Source organism: Lycorma delicatula, chromosome 1 (genome assembly GCF_047948215.1).
Source record: "Lycorma delicatula isolate Av1 chromosome 1, ASM4794821v1, whole genome shotgun sequence".
NCBI classification, from domain to species: domain Eukaryota; kingdom Metazoa; phylum Arthropoda; class Insecta; order Hemiptera; family Fulgoridae; genus Lycorma; species Lycorma delicatula.
Window position 1 is genome coordinate 129,264,836 of NC_134455.1, and position 25,739 is coordinate 129,290,574.

The following is a 25,739-nucleotide window of genomic DNA, read 5'->3' on the forward strand; positions in this document are numbered from 1 at the left end:
TGTAAAACCTATGTGTAGATCCATCAATTTTAAGTATTAATTTAGTACATTTTCTATTTTACAAACTATCTAATTATTCAAATCACAACTCTTCTGATAAAGTAACCAAGTGCAATATTTTCCAAACTGATTATTTGTCTGTAAGTATCAAATAGTTTAGTATTTTCAAGTAATCTCCTATACATCATTCATAAAACTTTGAAACTTGCCCATAGCGACTTGGATTAGAACAGATCTAAATATAAAAGTTTTATGTGAAAACATATAATAAAATAATTATTTATAAACAAAATTCCTCAAATAAAAAATGCCATTAAAAAAATGAATGTTTTATTAGGAAAAACGTATTATACACATAAAATCATTCACACAGTAAAACATGAGTTAAAAAAAGAATGTACCATAATAGAAACAAACATAATTGAATACCATAAACATCAAATGTTTTGTTAAGCATATAATAATTACAATCCTGCATCCTAAAAAGAGAATTAAAAATGATGAATAACTATTTCTTTAAGTTCGTAAAATAATCTTGAGCAGCAAAGGAAAAATCTACAAAACGATAAATAAAATGTTGAAGAAAATTAATTTCATAGAGAGAGAGAATGGTATCTTGAGAAAGAGCTGCATCATCACCATATTTAGTTTCATATTGATTATTTTTTTGATTTAACTACTGCTTCATTATTTAGTTTATTTTTTCATGTTTTTAATGGTTCTTTCTTCTAAGAAAATCATGATATGGTGTAATACATTTACCTTATTATGTTATAAATATAAATTGTGAATAGGAAGAATAAAAATTTGATGTCATATTTCTAATTCATTACCATATCATACAGCTCAATACTTGAACATTATAATAAATGAGGATTATTATTATTATGTTGACCATAGCATTTAATGCTGCTAAAGAAAAGAAAAAAGAAAAAACACTCATAGTTGAAGCTAACAATAGCAAAACTCAATCACGTTATTAACTTTTATGGCAATTTTATCTTAAAATTACTTTCATTAGGTATTTTTAATGATTATCATTAAACAACAATTTAAATTACTGCAAAACTTAGACAGAGTATGAGAAGAATGTAATTAAAACACTAATGTCACCTTTATTATCAACTGTAATCTGAAGCTAATTTAATTTAAGCTGACTGATCAGCTACTGATAAACTAGTATCAAGTACTTATAAACTAAACCAAAATACTTAATTCCAAAAAATTATGAGTGAGAAATTGCACAGTAACTGACTTCTAAGAAAATTAAAATAATATACAAGTATTAAAAAAAGGACTTACTTAGATTTGGACAAAATGTTCCATTAGTTTCAACAAAGCAACAAGATGGTGATGTAGACCAGTCAAAATAATCATCGAGCCATGATGAAGGAGGACGTCCAATAAGAGTTCTGAAAATATTTGTTTTCAAAAGTTTTTATGTGTAAACATGAATGTGATGAAAACTGTAATTGCATAACAAGGCAAGCAAATAAGCCTTATAAAGGTATATATTACTGCTAGATACTCTAGTATGTATATTAGTAACCATTAATAATTATAAATTTTGGATTTTAATTATTTTCCTTCACAAATAAAAATGTGGATTCAGTATTTCATGCTTAGACTTTAGATGAAATAAAGATACATGTGTTAGGGAAGTTTTTCAATATGACTTCATTTTTTATAATTGTTTAATGTAATCTCCACCACACATTACACACTTCTCGTCCCTCAAGACCAGTCAAAGAAACCCTACCATGTTTCATCTGATATTTGGGCACTCATTGTTCCAAGTCTTTAGGAGGACATCATCACTTACAAAATGCTCCCTTTCAGTGTTTTTTTCACCTGGGGAACAGTACAAAATTACATGAAGTGAGATCAGGACTGCAGAGAAGATGCTGTAACAGTTTTATTCCAGTGGTGGTCAATCAAATACTCAGAACAAACTTTGGAACTGTGCATTGGGGCATTATCATGGTGAAGTAATCACTTGTACATCCTTGAGTTTGGAGGTAGCTTCTTGAGATTTTTGACAATCTTAGGTAGTAATTCCTAAGTACAACCCTTCTCTGTAATTGTCTTCTGAGTTCCAACACAACTCGCTCTAAAACTCCTCTCACACTAAAAAATATGACCACCATTCTCTTCTTCACTAATCTGGATTTTCAAACAATCACGGGATCTCCTCATCTTCAAACACCCACACTTTGTTCTGAGCCTTGGTCAGGACATCATAATAGTACAGCCAAGTTTCATCACCTATCACAATACTGTTCACATGTGGAAATATCCCACTTTCAAACGTTTTCAGCATTTCATGGCATTATGTAACAAGATGCCATCTGATCATCGGTCAAGTTATGCAGGGTACAAAACTTTCTAACTTGAAGGTGATTTTGCAGAATAGTAAGAACAGCTGGTGCATTGTCCAAGGTGGCAATCTCTATTTAGTGGTAGGTCACACCCCTGTCTGTATCAAACAATCTTCATACTGCAGCAATATTTCTCTCTGACACAGACATAGACAGTCGACCTGTCCTTGAAGTGTCCTCAGGGCCAAAATTTGCTTTTTAAATATAGCTATACAATGAGAACAATCCTCTCCAAGCAAAAGAGTTATTTTCACTGAACACTGATCAACACTTAACTTAGCAACATTGCCTGCAAAATCAGTTTTTAACAATGAGATCAATAAATCTTTTCACTAACACAGCCAGAAAGTAAATGTCATTAAGAAAAGTTACTACAGGTGATCCTAACCTACACTGTAGCCATGTGTAGGTTGGGATCACCTACACATGGCTACAGTGTAGGTTGGGATCTGTCTAAACATGCACTAACTTTTAATTGCCAGTGATCTATTCCATCATATTTGAAAACTTTGCTCCTTGTACATTATATTACAATTATTATAAAATTTAATTTATGATATTTTAGATTCAAAAAACATTATCACCACATTCCATTATTGATTTCAATAAATCATAAAATTTAACTACCATTGTCCTACCTTTTATGAATTACATTAATGGATTAAGATAATAATCCTCAACCCAGTTACATAAATTAATAAACAATCTTTTCACTTTTTAGGTATTTCTGTATCTGTATCATTTATTTATGTAGCTATCATATATAAACATGTGATACATTTCTGTATCTTGCTATCTGTAACCCTGAAATTCTCAATTTTTTCTATGCATTTTGAAACTTAAAAACTGAATTTTCACTTTACCATGCAATGAAGTACTGCCTTCATTAACTAGCCATTTTTGACATATTTGTAAAATGAGATCAAAACTTTACGAAAATTATATTCTAAACCAATTTTATTTATTTGTTATCTTTACAAATGCATCACTTAATTTCACAAAACAGTTATTAGGTGGTTATAGCCTATGTTGTTATTACATCTACTTTAATTTAACACAGACTATATAACCACTTATCTTTTTTATTTATAATTTTTATATTTTATAATTTTTTTTACTCGTAATTTTGTAATGCTGGTCTAATCAAGTTTTCTAATGATCTCCCTTGATCCTTCCAGGGAAATACTAGATCAGTTCCATTTTAATATTTATGAAATAGCATACTAAGCATTTCTGATAAAATCAATATAATTGCAGTCATTGTAACCTAAATAAAATATTTTATTTATTGATATTTATAAAAAAAAAAAACAATTAAAATCAAACTAATACCAATGAAAATAAAATTGTAAAAAGATTTCCAAAAATTAATTAGTTTACAAATTATAATTTATTAAAACATTTTATTGTTTTATCATATCAGTTTGATTGTTTTTCTTTTAATTCATTCATTTTATTTATTCATTCATAATGTTCGGTCATTAGAGAAGGTCCTGTCATGGCTGCAGCTCTCCAGTTTGTTCTATCCTTTACTAGCTTCTTTGTTTCAGCATAGTTTTCCTTTTCCATAATGCCATATCCATTATTTGAAATCTCTTCCTTTCCTTCCATTCACCAAGCTTTCTATCACATTCACTAACAAACAGCTTCTCATACAATTTTTCTTAATGAGATATTGATAGGAAGAAAACAGATTTCAAACCTTAAGAAAAGACTAGGGATTAATACATTATTGCCCTTAGAAAATAGAAATAGAACAATTTTTTAAGTAAAAATAATTTTAATTTTTTTATTGAAAGAGGGGTAAATTTCAAATTATAGACATATTGTATTCTAAGAAAATTTAGCAACATTTTGCCAGATTTTACTAGTAAAAAGCATCAAGATAAGAGTTTAATAAATTCAATATTGTGTAATACGATTATATAAGAGAAGAATAATAATTTATTTATGGAATGTTTACTTCTATAAATTAATTTGAAGAAGAAATGTTGTTAATAGCACATTACAAGTTATAATACAAAATCAATAACATTACTTTTATTTTCTTAAGCAGAAACTTAATACAGTATTAAATTTACAGTGAATTCTGCAATGAATATTATAACCTTTTGAAGAAGCATCAAGAAACAACTAAATATAGTAATATTAAATCTCAAGAAAAAATATCAAATTTCAGAAAGAATATGGATGAAGAAAGGACATTATATATATGAACTTCCTTTTTCTGAATTACAGAAAAAACACAAAACCTCCATTTACAATAATTCTGTAATGGGTATAAATAATAACCTAACCTACCCTCTCTCTACAGAAATACTTATTTCAATAGAGGATAAGAAATAAATATTTCTATAGAGGGTAAGTTATGTTATTAGCTGTACCCATTACAAAATTATTGTAAATGGAGGTTTTTGTGTTTTTTCTACAAATCAGACAAAGATAATTCATATAAATCTTGTTCTTTCTTCGCCTATAGAAATACGTATTTTATATCCTTTCTTTTTGTCTACTTAATAAAGGGATTGACATTTAAGAAGCCAGAGTACAGTATTACCACTTGCATGGTAGTAACATGAGATTGTGAGAGAAAGAGGGAGAATGATCAAGGAAATTACTGGGCTTGCCCTTTATTTTGATATACATTCATATACTGCCTTTGTTAAGAGTTGTACGCTGAACAATAAAGGAGAGATCTGTTTATTCATTCTTGCACAGTTGTGTGGACAGTGATAACCTTATATAACACCATGTTAACAACTTTTATACCTATCAACAGCAGCTAGCATCTTTCTATTTCCACTAAATTCATTCACAAATCTGAATAATTTTTTTAGAATAGATTTAAAACTTTTAAGACACTACAAGCGGTGTTTGATAAGTCTGTTAAAAGTCAAAAGAAGGCAATCATAGTACATTGTTGGAGCCATTCTTAATTTCCAGCTTATCTGTTAGAAGCATACGCCAAGTTTTAATCATATACATTCATAATTGATTTATTGGCAGTTGTGTGAGTAATTAAGTATTGGAATTTGTGAAAATTGAATGAAAGAAAATTTCATGTATGACCAAACATTACTTTTTAAAAGACAAGAGCCCACAGAAAATTAAAACCAAGCTGGATTAATATCATGGTGAGCCAGCTCATAGATTAGAATTATAAGTGGTTTGGTAATTTTTAAAGTGGTTATAAGAGCACAAACAATGGTAAACATTCCATCTGGCTTGATGTAGTTACAGCGCAGAGAATACAAAAATTTCTATGATAAGATGATGGAGAATACAAAGTTGAAAGTGCTAGAGATTTTTAAGACAACAGACATCCCACATGAAAGGGTGCATCTTATTTTACAGAATTACTTACAAATGAGCAAAATAAGATGGATGCCACATTTCCTCACAACTAATGGAAAACGTGAACAAGTAAACATTTCTAAGCACTGTGCATGGAACTGTTTTATCATTAAAAGGAGTTTTTGGACAATATCATAACAACTGATGAATTTGAAAAATCTCTACCAACCTAAATCACAGGAACAGTCAAAACGGTGGGTTCAGTAAGGGAAGTTTTTCCAAAGAAGGTAAAAAACATTCTATTAGCAGGAAAGCACTGATGAACATGGTTTTTTGGAATGTTTGTGGCATAAGCTTCATTGATTTTTTGGAAAAGGTAATATAACTGGACAAAACTATGCAAATTTGCTGGATCGCCTAAATGAGGAAATAAGAAAAACATGATCATATTAGAAAAAAAAGGTTCTTTTTTATCAAGACAATCCACCAATTTAACTTCACTTTTCTGAGATTACTGCAAAATTCTTCCACATCACGATTTGCTGAGCATAAGACCTTTGGACAATTATCTGTTTCTAAGTAAGAAGTGGCTTGCTTCAAAGAGATTTACATGAAATGATTGCTGAAACACTGCCTATTTTGAAGATTTGGATAAATCATACTTATATGGAAGAGAATGAAAAACTTGTACGCTATTAGAGTAAGTGTATAGATTTGAAAGGAGATTATTCTGCGTAATAAAAAAAATTTATGTTCTTTTTATTTTTGCGTGGGCTTATCGAACACCCCAAGCAATATACAGAAATATCATTTTAAATACATAATAAAAGAAATGAAAAATATAAATGATATTAATAATTCACAAGTAAGCTATTAAGTAATATAAAAAGAAGTATTAAAAAACCACGCTTCTTTACCTGTTGGACTGTTTAGATGCAGAATAAATCTGAGCAGTTAGAGAATCTGTACTACAAAGCTGGCCTCCACAAATCAAATTTTGAACCCCACTATCAGACATGTTTAATCCACTTGTAACTACAAAATATACAGGAGGTCCAATTGACAGATACTTCTTTATAAACTAAAAGAGAAAAAATGGCAAAATCCAAAACTAATTAATCATTTTTAACAAAAAGGAATATTCCTGAAAATAAATTCTCAATTTTTATTATTACTAATTTAATAATTAAATGTTGTTTATTCTTCTGCATAATAAAAATCAAATTCAATTCACATAGAATTCATTTTAATTTGTTTACTGTTAAACATTTTTGACAACTTACATTTTTAATAAATAAAATACAAAGGAAAAACACCACTGTTTATGCAGCATGTTTGGTGTTACAAAAGCTCTCAATGAGAGCTTATTACTACAGTTAAGAAAATGTCCAAAATCTAGTTTTTTTGAATTTTGGGCTTTTTTGGACACTTTTGATCCAGTTGATTGCAATCAAAAGGGGAGGTGCACAACTAGATGTTACAACAGTTTTAAAGCCAAAATTCCAACATCCTATGGCTAATTGTTTTTGAGTTATGCAAGATATATTCATATAGACATCATGCCGAAACTAGTCAAAATGGATTCAGGGATAGTCAAAATGGATATTTCTGTTGAAATCTGAAATTTTCACAATCACATTTACTTCCTTTACTTTGTACAAGTAAGTAAAAACAGTCACCTATGCTCAGGTGAGTATTTGATAATAGAACTATTCTTGATGTATCAATATATTCACACTATATTCAAGTGAGCAGAAAGCAGAGTCAATGTGACCAGTCTAGAGGTCTAAGTAGAGTCTAACATCTAGGCCAATCAATTTACATGGTCAAATAAACACTAAAAAGGCACTAAATATCCTTTTCATAAAGAGGAATGTTTACATTTAAGTTTTTTTATGATATAAAATATAGTTGATTATATTCATACCAGAAGCTTACAGTAATTCTTACAAAACATTTGCTTTTTTTTTGTTTAGGCTATTTAAGGAATGAATAACAATCCTTATTGTTCTCACTCTTCTTTACAATCTTACATCCTCCCAATAATTCATCATTTAAACTCTTTCTGCTTCCATCTTTTCCTCAGTTCTCTGAGTAGACCACTCTTTTTCTATTGTTACTATCTTGAAAACCTTTAAAACATTTTGACTGTTTCTCTGTCTAAAACTGTTTGTTTTTCAGTGTACATTTCTTCACTATTCTTAATTGTTCTCTCCATTCACTGGTTTTTTTTTTTTTTGTTATAGAAGTAGCTGAAAATAACTCTAGTCTTCCTCCATCCAATGGATATAAGTGGCCAAAGTAATTGAGCCTTCTTTTTCTCACTGCATCTTCTTTTTTGTCCATTCCTTCTACTTTATACAATTCTGTGGATATCAATCTATACTGTGCCCTTTTATTCACTTTGAGTCCCAAAATTTCTCTTAGTATTCTCTTCTCATTGTTAATCCTTTGAATAAGTATACTGTTGTTCACAGAATGGTATCTATTGCGTACAAAACTTCTGGTCTCATTACTGTGCAATAATGCCTTACTTTTGCCTTAATTGAAATGAGTTTGTTGTTATAGATTTTCTTAACAGTTTATATGTTCGCTCCCTTTTCTATTTCTTGTTCTGTAGTGATTATTTTCCTGAATCCATTCTCCCAAAGCACTTGAATTTTCTCTTCATTCTTTTTTTTTTTTTTGTCTTCAGTCATTTGACTGGTTTGATGCAGCTCTCCAAGATTCCCTATCTAGTGCTAGTCGTTTCATTTCAGTATACCCTCTACATCTTACATCCCCAACAATTTGTTTTACATACTCCAAACGTGGCCTGCCTACACAATTTTTCCCTTCTACCTGTCCTTCCAATATTAAAGCGACTATTCCAGGATGCCTTAGTATGTGGCCTATAAGTCTGTCTCTTCTTTTAACTATATTTTTCCAAATGCTACTTTCTTCATCTATTTGCCGCAATACCTGTTCATTTGTCACTTTATCCACCCATCTGATTTTTAACATTCTCCTATAGCACCACATTTCAAAAGCTTCTAATCTTTTCTTCTCAGATACTCCGATTGTCCAAGTTTCACTTCCATATAAAGCGACACTCCAAACATACACTTTCAAAAATCTTTTCCTGACATTTAAATTCATTTTTGATGTAAACAAATTATATTTCTTACTGAAGGCTCGTTTAGCTTGTGCTATTCAGCATTTTATATCGCTCCTGCTTCGTCCATCTTTAGTAATTTTACTTCCCAAATAACAAAATTCTTCTACCTCCATAATCTTTTCTCCTCCTATTTTCACATTCAGTGGTCCATCTTTGTTATTTCTACTACATTTCATTACTTTTGTTTTGTTCTTGTTTATTTTCATGCGATAGTTTTTGCGTAGGACTTCATCTATGCCGTTCATTGTTTCTTCTAAATCCTTTTTACTCTCGGCTAGAATTACTATATCATCAGCAAATCGTAGCATCTTTATCTTTTCACCTTGTACTGTTACTCCGAATCTAAATTGTTCTTTAACATCATTAACTGCTAGTTCCATGTAAAGATTAAAAAGTAACGGAGATAAGGAACATCCTTGTCGGACTCCCTTTCTTTCTTATGTTCTTCAATTGTTATTGTTGCTGTTTGGTTCCTGTACATGTTAGCAATTGTTCTTCTATCTCTGTATTTGAACCCTAATTTTTTTAAAATGCTGAACATTTTATTCCAGTCTACGTTATCGAAAGCCTTTTCTAGGTCTATAAACGCCAAGTATGTTGGTTTGTTTTTCTTTAATCTTCCTTCTACTATTAATCTGAGGCCTAAAATTGCTTCCCTTGTCCCTATACTTTTCCTGAAACCAAATTGGTCTTCTCCTAACACTTCTTCCACTCTCATCTCAATTCTTCTGTATAAAATTCTAGTTAAGATTTTTGATGCATGACTAGTTAAACTAATTGTTCTGTATTCTTCACATTTATCTGCCCCTGCTTTCTTTGGTATCATAACTATAACACTTTTTTTGAAGTCTGATGGAAATTCCCCATTTTCATAAATATTACACACCAGTTTGTATAATCTATCAATCGCTTCCTCACCTGCACTGCGCAGTAATTCTACAGGTATTCCGTCTATTCCAGGAGCCTTTCTGCTATTTAAATCTTTTAATGCTCTCTTAAATTCAGATCTCAGTATTGTTTCTCCCATTTCATCCTCCTCAACTTCCTCTTCTTCCTCTATAACACCATTTTCTAATTCATTTCCTCCGTATAACTCTTCAATATATTCCACCCATCTATCGACTTTACCTTTCGTATTATATATTGGTGTACCATCTTTGTTTAACACATTATTACATTTTAATTTATGTACCCCAAAATTTTCCTTAACTTTCCTGTATGCTCAGTCTATTTTACCAATGTTCATTTCTCTTTCCACTTCTGAACACTTTTCTTTAATCCACTCTTCTTTCACCAGTTTGCACTTCCTGTTTATAGCATTTCTTAATTGCCGATAGTTCCTTTTACTTTCTTCATCACTAGCATTCTTATATTTTCTACGTTCATCCATCAGCTGCAATATATCGTCTGAAACCCAAGGTTTTCTACCAGTTCTCTTTATTCCGCCTAAGTTTGCTTCTGCTGATTTAAGAATTTCCTTTTTAACATTCTCCCATTCTTCTTCTACATTTTCTACCTTATCTTTTTTACTCAGACCTCTTGCGATGTCCTCCTCAAAAACCTTCTTTACCTCCTCTTCCTAAAGCTTCTCTAAATTCCACCAATTCATCTGACACCTTTTCTTCAGGTTTTTAAACCCCAATCTACATTTCATTATCACCAAATTATGGTCGCTATCAATGTCTGCTCCAGGGTAAGTTTTGCAGTCAACGAGTTGATTTCTAAATCTTTGCTTAACCATGATATAATCTATCTGATACCTTGCAGTATCGCCTGGCTTTTTCCAAGTGTATATTCTTCTATTATGATTTTTAAATTGGGTGTTGGCAATTACTAAATTATACTTCGTGCAAAACTCTATAAGTCGGTCCCCTCTTTCATTCCTTTTGCCCAGCCCGTATTCACCCACTATATTTCCTTCCTTGCCTTCTCCAATGCTTGCATTCCAATCTCCAACTATTATTAAATTTTCATCTCCTTTTACGTGTTTAATTGCTTCATCAATCTCTTCGTATACACACTCTACCTCATCATCATCATGGGCGCTTGTAGGCATATAGACGTTAACAATCGTTGTCGGTTTAGGTTTTGATTTTATCCTTATTACAATGATTCTATCGCTATGCGTTTTGAAATACTCCACTCTCCTCCCTATCTTCTTGTTCATCACGAAACCTACTCCTGCCTGCCCATTATTTGACGCTGAGTTAATTACTCTAAAATCACCTGACCAAAAGTCGCCTTCCTCTTCCCACCGAACCTCACTAATTCCTACTATATCCACATTTGTCCTACCCATTTCCCTTTTTAAATTTTCTAGCCTACCAACCTTTTTTAAGCTTCTAACATTCCACGCTCCGACTCGTAGAATGTTATTTTTTAATTTTCTGGTGACCCCTTCCTTAGTAGTCTCCACCCGGAGATCCGGACGGGGGACTATTTTACCTCCGGAATATTTTACCAAGGAAGGCGCCTCCATTATTGCTATGTGAAAATGCAGAGAGCCACATTTTCTTGGAAAAAAAGCAGCTGTAGTTTTCCATTGCTTTCAGCTGCGCAGTACTCAGAGGACTGAGTGATGTTGATACGGCCGTTTAAGTCGTCCTGACTCACGCCCCTAACAACTACTGAAAGAGCTGCTGCCCTCTTTCAGGAATCATTCCTTAGTCTGGCTCTCAACAGATACCTCTCCGATATGGTTGCACCTTCGGTCCAGCTACTCTGTATCCCTGAGCACTCAAGCCCCGTCACCAACGGCAAGGTCTCATGATTCATAGAGGAGGCTCTTCATTCTATCGTACCATATTTTCTTTTTAACTTCCTGTTCTCCACTCTATTTATTGCGATAAACTACACTGTTGTAAATCCAGAATTTAATTATCAAAAATCTATAAATTAGATGTAAAACTGAGGGAAATCTTCTCTTTTTTTTATAGTTTAAGTGAAAATTTCAGTTAATTTCTTGGTTTCAAACAAACCAAATAATTGCTTTTAAAAATTAATCAGATAAAAAACCATTATTAAACAAGATTTTACAAAAAAGTGCATACAGTATTCACTTAAAAAAGAAACCTCCTACCTTACAACAGGGACATTTAATATATTTTAATTTAATACTTCTTAAACTGTTATGTGATAACAGTACTCTTTTGCTGCCATAAAAGGGCAGTTTTACATCTGGAAGCAAGGAAACATTGAAGAAATAAATGAAACACAATTAAATGTCTTGCGGTCATTTGTATAGCTGACCTATCCAAATTAGTGGGGCAATGGAGATGTCCAAATCTATTCGAACATTCAGATCAAAACTACATATATAGTTGAGTGAACTTAGTATTCAGAGTAGCAGAGTTGCTGTACAACTTTTTTTGTATACTTCCATTCTTCAAATTATTTTATACTTCTTAAAAGTTATAAGATCTCCAACTACTAAAGATGGCATCCGTCTATTTATTTTATTTACTAGTTTGCAGCAATAGGATTATTCTGAGAAAACAGATGCTGGATAAAATAAATTTCATAACTGCTAAATTAATTAGATAAACTGACCTTTTGTCATTTATGTTAGACATAACAAAATGACCCACATTAACTTGGGTAAGAAAAAAGTAGTCACTATTGGTATTTATCAGATATTTATAAAAATATTTCATTAAATCAATCAAAATATGTCGTTCAGTAATTTTATATGTAACTATTTATTATGTATTAGATCTGAAAGAAAAAAGTATCTCAAAATGCACAAAATTGAAGTCAATTATATTTAATAATAAAAGAAAAAACAACTAATAAAAGTCAGAAAAAGAATAAGATGCAGTTAACAAAAACTATTATTTTTTTTAAATTCAACAAACAAATTTTTAATATAAATTTTCCATGATTCAGATGTTCATTTTTTTTCTTGTAATCTGATCTCTTGTTTGGTTTTAGAAGATAGAAGATAGATCCAACTTTACCTTAACTATTCAAAACATTAAATAAACTTGACAAGATTCTAAAACATTAAAGATTCTACATCATTTTTCTGGATTCCCAATTAGAAACTTTATAGATTTTTGTTTTGGTATCTATTTAGGTCAATAGCAGTAAATCAAATTAAAACTTAAGGACAATTCCTATTATACTGGTCAACATGCACTGGTTAATGCAATTTTTTATCCTGTTTTCAAATATGTATTCGGAATTTATTTCTCTATCACCCACAGTTTTTTGTTATTTTAATTTTTTTGTCAAGTAAAAGCTCCTACAGCAGTGTAAATATGATGGAATCAAATGAGCTAGCTCAAAGAGTAGCATTGCTACTGTTGTACAGGTTCAGACGTATATAGACATGTACAAACGTGATCTAGTGTAGCATACATTCATCAGAACGATGCCAGTTGTGAAATAGTAGTGAACCAGTAAACACGTCATTGTGAGTGCTTTGTGTCTCTAAATTATTGTTTATTATATATTTGCAACTTTATTTCTTTTAATTAGACATTAATTACAAAATGCCTAGTGTTTGTTTAAATCATCCTAACAATTTCTATTATGTATGTGGTGAAGTGAAACTCAAGTCCCAAAGGCGAAACCTTACTCCATTAGTAAAAAAGTGTTATCAACTTTATTTTGGGTGTAAAGTCAGGGACCAAACAAGGGCCTGGGCCCCACACATCTGTTGTTTATCATGCTCTAGGCTTCTCACTGCATGGAAAAATGGCACACACCAAATGCCATTTGCTATCCCAATCGTTTGGAGGGAACCCTAAGATCACTCTTCTGACTGTTATTTCTGATTAGTAAACATTAAAGGGATTACGTCAAAATCAAAATTTACAATGGTGTACCCTTCTTCTTTTTCCTGTTTAGCCTCCGGTAACTACAGTTTTAGATAATTTTTCAGAGGATGAATGAGGATGATATGTATGAGTGTAAATGAAGTGTAGTCTTGTACATTCTCAGTTCGACCATTCCTGAGATGTGTGGTTAATTGAAACCCAACCACCAAAGAACACCGGTATCCACGATCTAGTATTCAAATCCATGTAAAAATATCTGGCTTTACTAGGACTTGAACGCTGTAACTCTCGACTTCCAAATCAGCTGATTTGGGAAGACGCGTTAACCACTAGACCAACCCGGTGGGTTAAAATGGTGTACCCTAACTTGCAATCTGCAATGAGAGTCTCATTGCAGATTGCAAGCAAAGAATTTGTGGTCTCACTGCAAAGAATTGCCCATACCAAAGCATCCCAAACATGTGACATTAGATGAAAAGAGCTCAAAGTCTGATGGAAGTAAGGAAGAAAAAGAAACAGATTCTGGTGATACAACTTTTGAACAAAGCAATTCATCTGAGCCTCATTTACTGACTCAATAAAATCTTAATGATCTCATACAAGATTTAAAGTTATCCAAAAAACAGTCTGAAACGCTTGTTTCCTGGCTAAAAGGATGGAATCTTTTTCAAAAGCATACAAAGTTATGTACTTACCGTAATCGTCATTCTGAATTTAAAAACTATTTTTCTGAAGAAAATGGCTTACTGTTTTGTAATGACATTTCTTCTCTTATGGAGACACTTTGCAATGAACATAACCCAACAGAATGGTGCTTGTTCATTGATTAAAGTTAGTTTAAAAGCTTCTGCATAATGGCAATAAATTCCCATCAGTACCTGTGGCTCACTCCACTAGTATGAAAGAAACATATGAAAACTTTAAATTTATATTGGAAAAGCTTCAATATGCAGTGTATGAATGGAATATTTGTGGTGATATGAAGGTAACTGCACTTATTCTTTGTCTGCAGCTTGGTTACACAAAGTACTGTTGTTTTTTGTGTGAATGAGATAGTAGGGACAGAAAATCCCTTTTCTGTAGGGGTAGAAAAATTGTGTAATGGTATAGTAGGTCATTTCATTAGAAAAGAATGACCTAAATGCGAATCACTCATTCTTGAATAGAAAAGTGTGAAACATGACCCATTGTGTAATCCTAAAAATATGTATCTATCTCTGTTACATATAAAACTAGGATTAATGAAGAATTTTTAAGTGCATGAAACCAAGAGGTTTCATGCACTTAAAACAGAAGTTTCCTAAAATTAGTGATGCAAAAATTAAAGAAGTTATATTTGTGGGTCCACAAATACGATCATTAATGCATGATGAAAAGTTTGAGGAAGTATTGAATCCACTAGAGAAAGCAGTTAGCTAGCATTCAAAAATGTTATTCAGATTTTTTTGGGAAATCGAAAGGCGGAAAATTACCATGATATTGTCAATGATCTTATAAAAATTTGGGTTTTAATATGTCCTTAAAAGTACACTTCCTGCACTCGAATCTAGATTTCTTTCCGGAAAATCTTGGCGCATTGAGTGATGAGCACAGGGAACACTTTCATCAGGAGATTTCAGCTATGAAAAAGAGGTATCAACAAGGCAAATGGAATCCTAATATACTGGCAGATTATTGTTGGACCATCAAAAGGGATGCTCCACAGGCAAAATATAGCAGAAAATTGTTATTTCTTACTTTCTAGATAAATCAAATGTTTGAATGTGTAGTTAAGAATGCAGAAAGTATTAAAATGTTTGAAATTATAAACGCCTGTCTCTCAGAAACCTTGTGTGTTGGGGAAAAACCAATATATTATTTGAATTTAGGAGAAAAATATTACCAGAATTACATATTTTTCTTCCTAATAAAAAATTTTTTTTTGTTCCCCACTGTTATCCAAGAAAGTTAAATTAACAAAGGAGTAATTAATTACAATTTCTTTTTCAGCATTTTTCACAAGACAAGAACTTGAATCTGTAACTCTACATTCAATTATACATTATTATGAATCAATAAGTCATTCCTTAAGGAATGTTTCTAGTGGAAATGGACATGTAAACCAAATGTCCTACATAAGACAACACATCTATTACAATTTTTATACATACCTGAAAATATTTTAAAACGAAAGAATCCTCAGCCATTGAAAGTTCTTGATCTAATCCAATTTCAATTTTTGGCAAAACTGCTATACTTAAACACAACCACCCAAAGAAAAACACTATAACTACTGCTCTTGATGTACTTTTCATTAATGTTGGTACATATACAAACTTAAAAAGATTATATAACACGCCATCAGTGTTTTCTGGCTTTATTTTTGAAGAAGCATGCATACAACACAGCAGATCAAGTCGATTGTCCTGCAAATAAAAAGTACAATGCCAGTCCTTAAATAATTACTTTATATTCAAACCTGATTACACAAGAATAATTTTTGCTACAATTAACAGAAGAAACTATTTAACTTCAATATGCAGCTACTTTTTAATAATTTCCAAATATTAATACACTGATTTTTTTCTGAGAAAATATATTACAAAGCATTTTTTTGACTTCATTATTTATTTTTAAACAGTATTAGTTAAAAATCATAGCACAGATCATCCAAAATTAGTTTAATCCAGAGTATTATTATTAGTATCTAAAATAACTATTTTGAACAATCTGGTTATTACACAAGCCTGCAAAATTTGGACTGTGGAATGTTTTTTAACTTTTGATAATTTTTTCTTATATTTTTTTGTGCTGAATCCAAAAATAACCTTCATTTTTTTCTATCATGTCAGGATTTCTGCAAATTGCAAATTTCAAAATTTGTATAAAAAATTGTGAAGATAAGATACTATAAAATAGACAATACCTTTTTTTTATAATAAATTAATATATCACTGTTTTGGTTTATACTATACATTCTTATAGCTAAACAGTTGAACAGTCTGAAGAGTATGATGAGGGGGGGTTGAAGATGACGAGACAGTGGAAGAGCTTGACCGATAGGTTGAGAAAAGACTTAACAAGATGTAAAACATGCTTATTGGCAGCTATCTGCACCACTCATGTACAACTACTATCAATGCTGTTGCATGCATAAATCGAGTTATTTTCTGTCTTCCATGGTCAAACACATTTTTGTTGGTGAAAATGTATTTCCAGCGCATAAAGCAAACTTTACATTTTCAAAATGGCTTCAACAGGCTGCAAAAAATTCTGCAGAGTCTTTTTGTTACATTTGTGTGAGTTAATGGTGGAAAGAAAAAAATAAATCTAACAAGTTTTGTTCAACAAGTGTATAAGTATTTTGGAGTGAAAATAGGAGATCAAGACAAAACTTGGGCACCCCACTACATTTGGTAGACATGTGATGAAGGATTTAGATGGTGGTCAGGGTGAATAAGAAGCATTCAGATTTGGAGTTCCAATGGTGTAGCAAGAGCCAAAAAATCACTCCAATGATTGTTACGTTTGTACGACTGGTGTTCACAGTTTCAATTTGAAGAATAAAAAAGAATTGTCCATCTAAACATGCCATTCACTTTACGCCCGACTTCTCATGGTCCAGACGTACCAGTTTCAATCCCACCAGAAAATTTACCTGAAATAGATGGTTGCACAAATGATTTAAATGAAAATAACATTGAGAGGTACAAACCCAGAGATAGCTGTGCACCACAGATTGAACTAAACAATTTGGACTAAACAATGTGAACTAAATAATTTGGTTCAAGACTTACATCTAACTAAAGAAAATTCAGAATTGCTTGGTTTGAGGCATAAAGAGAAGAACCTGTCAGAAGCTGGCACCTCATTTTCCTGGTTCAGGTACAGAGAAAAGGATTTTCTTCCATATTCTTTGGAAAAAGGAGAATTAGTCTTCTGCAGTGATGTACATGGACTTTTGACCTGATTTAACATTCCGTATGAAAGTACCAATTGGAGACTGTTCATAGATTCATCTAAAAGAAGTCTCAAAGTTGTCCTCCTTCACAATGGGAATACGTATCTATCAATACCCGTCAAACATTCTGTCCATTTAAAAAAAGCTTAGGAAAATTTGGAATTTGTTCTTTATAAAATTAAATACGACAATCATAAGTGAATTATCTGCGGTAATCAATTCTCCTATGACAGCAAGGAGAATACACAAAGTTTCCTTGCTTTTGTGTGAATGGAATTGCAGAAACAGAGAAAATCTTTGGGCAAGTAAAGATTGGCCCAAAAAGAGCTTTATTAAAACCTGGAAACAAAAATGTGCTCCAAAAAGCTCTTATAGATCCGAATAAAGTTCTCCTTCCACCTCTGCATATTAAGTTAGGCTTGATGAAGCATTTGTCAAAGCCTTATCAAAAGAAGGAAAATGTTTAAAATACATCTGTGATAAATTTCTAATCTTATCAACCGCCAAACTAAAAGAGGGTGTCTTTACTGGTCCTGACATTAGAAAACTTCTCAAAAATGTTAATTTTGAGAAACAAATGGAAGCTGCAGAAAAATAAGCCTGGGGAGCCTTTTAAAACATAGTAACCAAGTTTCTGGGGAATAAGAAGGATCTGAACTTCAAATCAATTGTTGAGAACAGACTACAGAAGTACAAAAATTTTGGTTGTTCCATGAGCTTGAAGGTTCACTTCCTAAACTCACATGTCGACTATTTTCCTGAAAATCTGGGTGCTGTTAGAGAAGAGATGGATGAGAGATTTCATTAGAACATGAAAGAAATGGAAAGCAGGTATCAAGGAAAATGGACTGGTACGATGATGGTGGACTATTGCTGGATGTTACACCGAGATGAACCCTATAGACAACATAGAAGGAAAGGCGAGAAGTAGAGTATAAGTCCTCCAAAGAAACTTTGACACATGGATAAAACTATAAGTATTTTACATACATCATCATTAAGGGCGGGTGAAGAGAGGAAGTGGTTTCCAAAGGCCTGATGTACCTCATAAAAATTAATTAAACAAGTAAAAATAAATTAATTTAAAAATCCACTATAATAGAAATTAGGCTTAATCAGGGCGCCCCTCTTCAGACCACTCAACTGATTCTCTATAAGAATGCATAGTATAAGAAAAAAGTGAATGTATTACATTAATTTATTGCAAAAAAAAATTGTTTATTTATTTTATTGTATCACATTTTTGCAATTTTTCAACTCTACAAATTTTGAAACTTGCGATTCGTGAAAAATCCTGACATGATGGAAAAAATGAAGTTATTTTCAGATTCAGTGCCAAAAAATACGTAAGAATCAATTACAAAAAACCTAAACACACAACCATCGCAGGCTTGTGTTATTAATAATACGTCTTTATAGAGGTAAAAAAATGGCTCGCAGGACAGATGTTTCTTTACTCGGTGGAGTCAGTAGTATGGCTGTGCTACTTGTAGGACTTTCCAGAGTTCTGTACTATTCAGAAGTAGAACAACATGATAAATTAACAGTGATGTTTCCATTGTTGGAAAGATTTTCCATTTTTCAGTCAATTTAAGTATGCCCATAAGTTTTCATGCTGCATTTCTTTTGATCCTTCTCTCCAAATCTTTTTTCTTTAAGTGGAATTTTAAGCTTAGAAAAGGGCCAAAAATCACAAGAAGCCATGTCTAGTGAGTAAAGAGCCTACTGAAGTTGTTTTGCCAAAAATTTCTTCATAATTCTTACATGGACTGCAATATTGTAATGATAAATTTTCCAAAGCTGTGGTTTTTTCTTTCATCGAACAGCATCTCTTAGCTAACAAAGAACAGTCTCTGCATAACTGTTCTTGGTGGTTTACAATAGACTGTAGCAAACCTGTGACTTTGCTTTAGTTGTATTTTTGTATTGAACATGTTTCACATTTTTAAAAACAATTTTGTGACGTGTATTATATTTAAATTTAATATTTTGCATGCTTTATTTTTAATTAGCTTGATTGTATATTGCAATGAAATAATTCTTACACTACTGTATCATCCATGTAATAGCTTGTTATGTTTTATAGAATAAATATAGTTTAATGAATTAAATAAACCTCAAAAATTGCAGTCTGACAATTTAGAGTTGATTAGAAATTTTGTCATTAATTCTTCTCTTGAAGATATTGCCAGAAAAAAACTGTTAAAATATTTTTATCATGAACTCAGAAAGGAAGATTCAGACAGAACTAACTCATTACATGGAAACTATTGAATTGGCAGAAATCAAAAGTACTCTATTTAAATATAATCTACAAATTATTCATCAAAATAAAAACATTGTAAGTAATTATATATGATTTACATACTTTTAAATACATTGTGGGCAATTAATTATATTTGTAGTTTATGAGTTCCACAATTTTAATAGTAACATTGAAATATTAAGCTTTAAATTACTATGGATTAAATAGTAGAGTAGGACCCATCCAGAACTGAGGAATATTTAAATATGAATAGGTTAAAAATGAAAACAAAAACTTGTAATATACATTTTAATTAAATATTTTGTTGTTTCATGCAAAACATCATGTTTATTTAACTCACACTCTGTCGCAGAGTATCCAATGTCAAAAGACTAATAAAACAGGTAACTTGAAAAATGAAATCTAATAAAAGGGCAACACCAGCATAGAGAGCAAAAGCCTTCACTGCAGGCATATCAGAGAGACTACCTGTAATCATATAATTTTAATTAATATAAACATAAAAATATAATCAGAATTAAAGATTGCACAACTCATTTAACAAATCATACAGTTTAAAAAAGTGCAGTATTCAGTAGCTACCACTTTGAAAATAAGCTAGTAATAATCTGGAATAGACAGAATTTTCCTGGGAGAAACTTTTTAAGGGACATCCACTTATTCATAATGAAATTAATCTGAATTTCTACTCAGATTTACGTTATGTATCATTCATTATATTACTGTATGCAGTATGTACTCAGCATGTCAATATAGCATGTCAGAAAATATAGTAAAAAAATAACTAAAAAAATACTTTCAAAATTAGTTCGAGTCAAATTAGTCTGAACCCTTATTTTTACATAAGTTTAAGAGTTTATAAATAGCTTCATTCTAATTACAAAAATGGAAAAAAAATCTTTTTTAAGTAAATTTTAAAGTACAAACATTAAAACAAAAGCCATAAATTGCACTTCTATTTTACTTTATATATCATTTAAAGATTTGATATCTGAGAGTGAATGAAAGTAAACATACAAGGCACACATACATATCTATAAGTCCAGATTATTAACCACCAACATTATAATAAGAAATCAAATACTTATTTTCAAATTCATAAAAATTTTTCTTATTGAAGATTTTTTCAAAGCTATTTATTTAATCTTTATCAATAGTTACTACTAGAATTTGTATTAGTGGAATCTAACTTAAAGTGAATAGGAATAACGTAAGATGAAATTGAATAACCTACTGGGTGACATTAAAATAAACAATTGCAAACATTTTTTTTTGGTAAAATTTGGTAACAACTGGTTCTTTCTATAGCATTTAGTTATAATGGAGTGTTCAACAGATGAACAGTATGTTTATGATTAAAGGAAAAATGTGATAAAAATTTTCCAATAGTTTTATGGCTATAGATATTAAAGCAGATTCCATTAAACTGTGCACCAGAATTTTGAAGAAACTGATTGAGTATTTAACAAGAAATCTTGTAGTAAACAAAAAATGTATATTCACCTGAAAACATAGAAACTGCAAGAGCTGCAATGCTATGAAGCCCAAAACATACTACCCACTGCCATTCAGTTTCACTTGGCTTGTCGAACATCCGAATTCTACGGATTCATCCCAACTATTTACAATGCACCCGTATAAAATTCTGAGTAGACATTAAATGATGAAGATTGAGTTAATTATTTGATTCTTTGTTGCCAACTTTTGAATCTTATGAAATGTTATTCACAATACACTAAGGAGTAGTGCATCACATTTCCAATTATGTGGATATGCAAATAAACAAAACTTTCAATATTGGGCAATAAACAACCCTAATGAAATTTTGCATGAAGAAACACTGCACAGTACTAAAGTCACCATATGGTGGGTAACAGAGTGGTGGAGAATATGGTGGGAATGCTGCACTATCATATCAAAACTATATGTACCAATGTTAAAGAAATTTTTGTCCCTCAGTAGTGGAGACCTGAATTCAATCCAGACACATAGTTTCAGCAGGTTACAGCAATAAATGCAAATAGCTAGGCAATAAATGAACGCAGTTAAATGGTTGATTGTTTTCAGACCATATTATCTTCAGCTCATACATATTTTTTTTCTATTTAACATAGGTTGTATCTTAAGTTTCAAGCTTTAAGAGTAAATTTATTATTATTTCAAGACATTAGTTTCAATTTTTTTATTAAATACATTTATATACTGTTCTTAGCTTCATCATAACTAAATCACATGTTGAAGAGTTTCAGATACATTCCATTTTCTAAACTTGCTGCACTTGCATTTCTTCTCCTTTGTAAGGCTTTATATAACGTTAGGTCATGCTTCTTACTACACTCAAATCACATACATATTGGCTAATCTTGATTAGACTTTAGTTATGATGAAGCTAAGAAAGGTAGGTAAATGTACTCAGTATAAAAATTTTGACGATCCTAACAGAAAAGACATACATTTTAATAATAACTTTATTAGTTTTATTTTATTTTTTCCATTATTTGTATTTAAATATTGGCATTTCTGTGCTTCAATGTGTCTTATTCTGCAAAGTGTATTGATTTAATTTTGTTTTAATATCTTTTTTCTGTAGCTAAACTTAAGAAAATGTTTATGTTTTAAAATTGAGTAATCATACTTGAAGGTTTCTGACCTTGGTCTCCTGATGTTTGCAAAAAAAGGAAACTTTGGTTATATGAATGCAAGCTGCTATCGACCTTGATGTGGTGAGGCTGACGGTGGAAATCAGTTCTCTCAAGAGTGTTGTGGAGATATTGTCTCTGGACAAATAGAAATTTCTGCAGCTCGCTAGAGAATGTCAAACATGGATGAGTTTCTGTCAGTTGACAAACTGATACACCTTCTTGCAATTTGACTGAGACATCTACATCAGTTCTAATTCTGATTTAGGGAGGAAATATTTGACAGTGATGGCTATCAAAGTCAAGGAAAGGAAGGCAGTAAAGGGTTACTAAGCTCTTAAAGTCCTTTTGTTTAGTGACGCCCATGTGAGGGACTTGCTCAGTTTTAATGCAGTCATTTGAAGCTGGACTGCTGTGTAGCTTTAATGGGTAGGCCAAGAGGTCCTCTGCTTTTTGTATTTACTGAATCAGAGAATCTGTCTAAGGATGTTTTTCTGAAGGAACATATTGTCATCATCTTTGTTATGAATGCCATTGATATGCTACTAGTACAGATTGTAATGAAGATCCAGAAGTTGAGACATACAATACCACCAACGTGGTGTTAGATACTTATGTGTCAACCAATGTTGCAATCCAATATTATGTTGTGTTACAATCCAATAAGTTAATGGTTGCTTGAGGAGACATAGTGGTATGGTGTTGGGATGTTCCATAATGGATCCAATTGTAGCTCTTATATGCCATATCAATGTGTGTCATGGGTTACATTTAAAAATGGATGGAAAAGCAATTTGAATGAAGTCCTGTCACTGAAAATTCTAAAAAAAGTTTTTTTTTTATTCACAGGAGGATCTTTTTTTGGCTGAAACGATTTCTCTCTTAAACTCTTCATGTACCTGTTGACAGAATTCTACTAACCTTTAATATAATAATTACTATTAACAACTCTTTCACTAAAAATAGGATAAATTCTAATATTACACTTGTAACTTTGGCAGTCGAATTGATCTGAATCTTCTTAAAATATAAAACTCTTATCCTCCTTCTTGAAAAACTACTCTAATATTAAGATTTCCCATATAAGTACTTAATGCCCAAAAAATAAAATTGAAGAAACTGAAATATCTCTTTTTAACAAGTCATCAGACTTTACATGTTTTCAGAACATTGGCTGCCAACAAAGAAACCATTTCTGAGATAGGTAATTTCAAGCTTGCTGAATTTTTTTATGGAACATAAAATCAGGGGAATCTCAATTTTTTCTAAAGTGAACACTTTTAATAAAATTGAAAGTTATTGTATGTTCACAGAAGAAAGTTTTTTTGAAGAAAATGTTTGAAGAAACATTTTTAATTTCTAAATTCAATGTCATAGCATGTGGCACTTTTAATGTTAACTTCTAGGCAGTTGTAGTCTTGTAATGAGTGAACTCAGTTGAGTTAGCAGGATTACATATTTCAATCTCCCAACCAACGAGAATTAGGAAAACCTCAGCCACCAGTGTAGAAGATATTTTTACAAATTTACCTCAAGATAATTTTTGATCCTTTTATACAGATTATGGTCTTTCTAATCATAAATATCAAGTTACAATAGCACTGTTTATTAATCAAAATATTCAATGAGATAATGGTCAATTTTATTCTTTTAAAAGAGTGATCAATAAAAAGTATTGAATTAGAAGTTGGAGAACTTAGTCAAAGACAAACTTATCATTATCAAAAAGATTGATGAAAAATTTTTTAATTTTCTTAATTTTTTCCAAAAAAACCTGCTTCCTGGTCTTTAGTAAAACAGAAACAGTTTAAATATAAAAAGAAAAATCCATGGATGACTAAAGGAAATGTAAAATCTGTCTTTAGGAGCTTCATGGAGAAATCTCCATGAATGTTTGAATATAATTTTTCTAATAACTTCCAGGATTTTTTTGAAAAATTACAAACAAATTTACACTTAGTTATTCATAATGCTAAAAGATTATATTACGATAATTTAATATCTAATTCAAACAATAAACTTGAAACTAATGGACAATTACCAAAAGTAAAAGCGAATCTAAAAATAAAACAGGTTAGATAACTTCACTAAAAATACAAAAGGGCTCAACTTCTGTTATTGCCCTCTCTGTTAAAGTAGTAGATAATTTAATAATTTCAACAATAATATTGATACATTTCAAACAAGGTCTTTCACCTAGATGAATCAGTGTTTTTATTTTATGTTGATACCCAGAAAGTTAAAACTTGTATTTCAAGTATAAACATTTATGGATGAAAACTCCTGCTAGTATTTTAAAAGAAGTCATAGCTGCTATTATTCTCCTGATATTATACTTAATTAATGAATCTTACAAAAATATTTGCCTTAATATTTCCATTATTATTACCTTACTTAAAAAAATTAATTCGGCACTTAATTTACAAAATTATGGGCCAGTTTCGTTACTGTCCATATTTTCCAAAATAATTCAAAAATTATGAAAAATCAACTTTTTAACATTTCTTGAAAAGCATAACACATTAATAAAGTTCAGGATAGTTTTAGGAAAAAATTGTCTACTGTAACCATTTTCCAGTTTCTGGAAAATATTTGAAATTTCATACATAAATAATAAACATTTTTAATTTTTTTGCGATCTCAGGAAAGCATTTGCTTTGTTCTTCTACATTTTTTACTGACAAAAATTACCTATGGAATCAGAATCAAAAGAGTGCTTACATTTGGTTAAAGTCATACCTTACCAACCAATAATAGTAAGTGAGATTTTATCTTTTGATAAGAATACAAACGTAAGATTTAGTTCTGTAAAATTTAGGTGAGTGCCACTGGGAATTGTCCTCAGCCCCTTGACTTTCTAATTTTTAATTAATGACCGCCCTCAAAATCTTGAATTATTCATCAGCAAAGTCAAACTGTTCTGTTTTGATTTGAAGTGCCTAAAAGTTTATCATCATTATTAAATATTTATTAAACTATAAATATTCCTACTTAAAGTATAACATTTTCTCTTGAATCTCCCTCAGTAAGTCAGAATAAATTTTCAAGATACAAACACGAGCTATTGCATCATTGCTTGGTGATCACAAGTATGAATATATTGACAAATATTTATAAAATTAAAAATGTTAATTTATCCTTTGTTTATATTTATAAATCTCCAATTTTTTCTAAAAATAATAGTCATTTAAAAAAATAACATCCATCTCTTCCAAACTAAACAACAAACCTATTTTCATATAGCTCTATACTTTAGATTATAAGAAACAGCCTTATTATAATTT

At 31.0% G+C, this 25,739-nt stretch overlaps 1 protein-coding gene across 3 annotated transcripts in view; it reads right to left on the reverse strand.

Moving 5' to 3' along the window:
* Positions 1–25,739, reverse strand: part of Npc1a (Niemann-Pick type C-1a) — a 499,866-nt gene that overhangs the window by 65,075 nt on the left and 409,052 nt on the right. For all 3 annotated transcript variants that reach the window (XM_075361101.1, XM_075361091.1, XM_075361084.1), the window contains 4 exons: positions 20,157–20,284; positions 15,761–16,015; positions 6,590–6,753; positions 1,303–1,412 (listed from right to left, as the gene is read on the reverse strand). In XM_075361101.1, the coding sequence (XP_075217216.1) occupies positions 1,303–1,412; positions 6,590–6,753; positions 15,761–16,015; positions 20,157–20,284 (657 nt within the window). The remainder of the gene's footprint in view (positions 1–1,302; positions 1,413–6,589; positions 6,754–15,760; positions 16,016–20,156; positions 20,285–25,739) is intronic.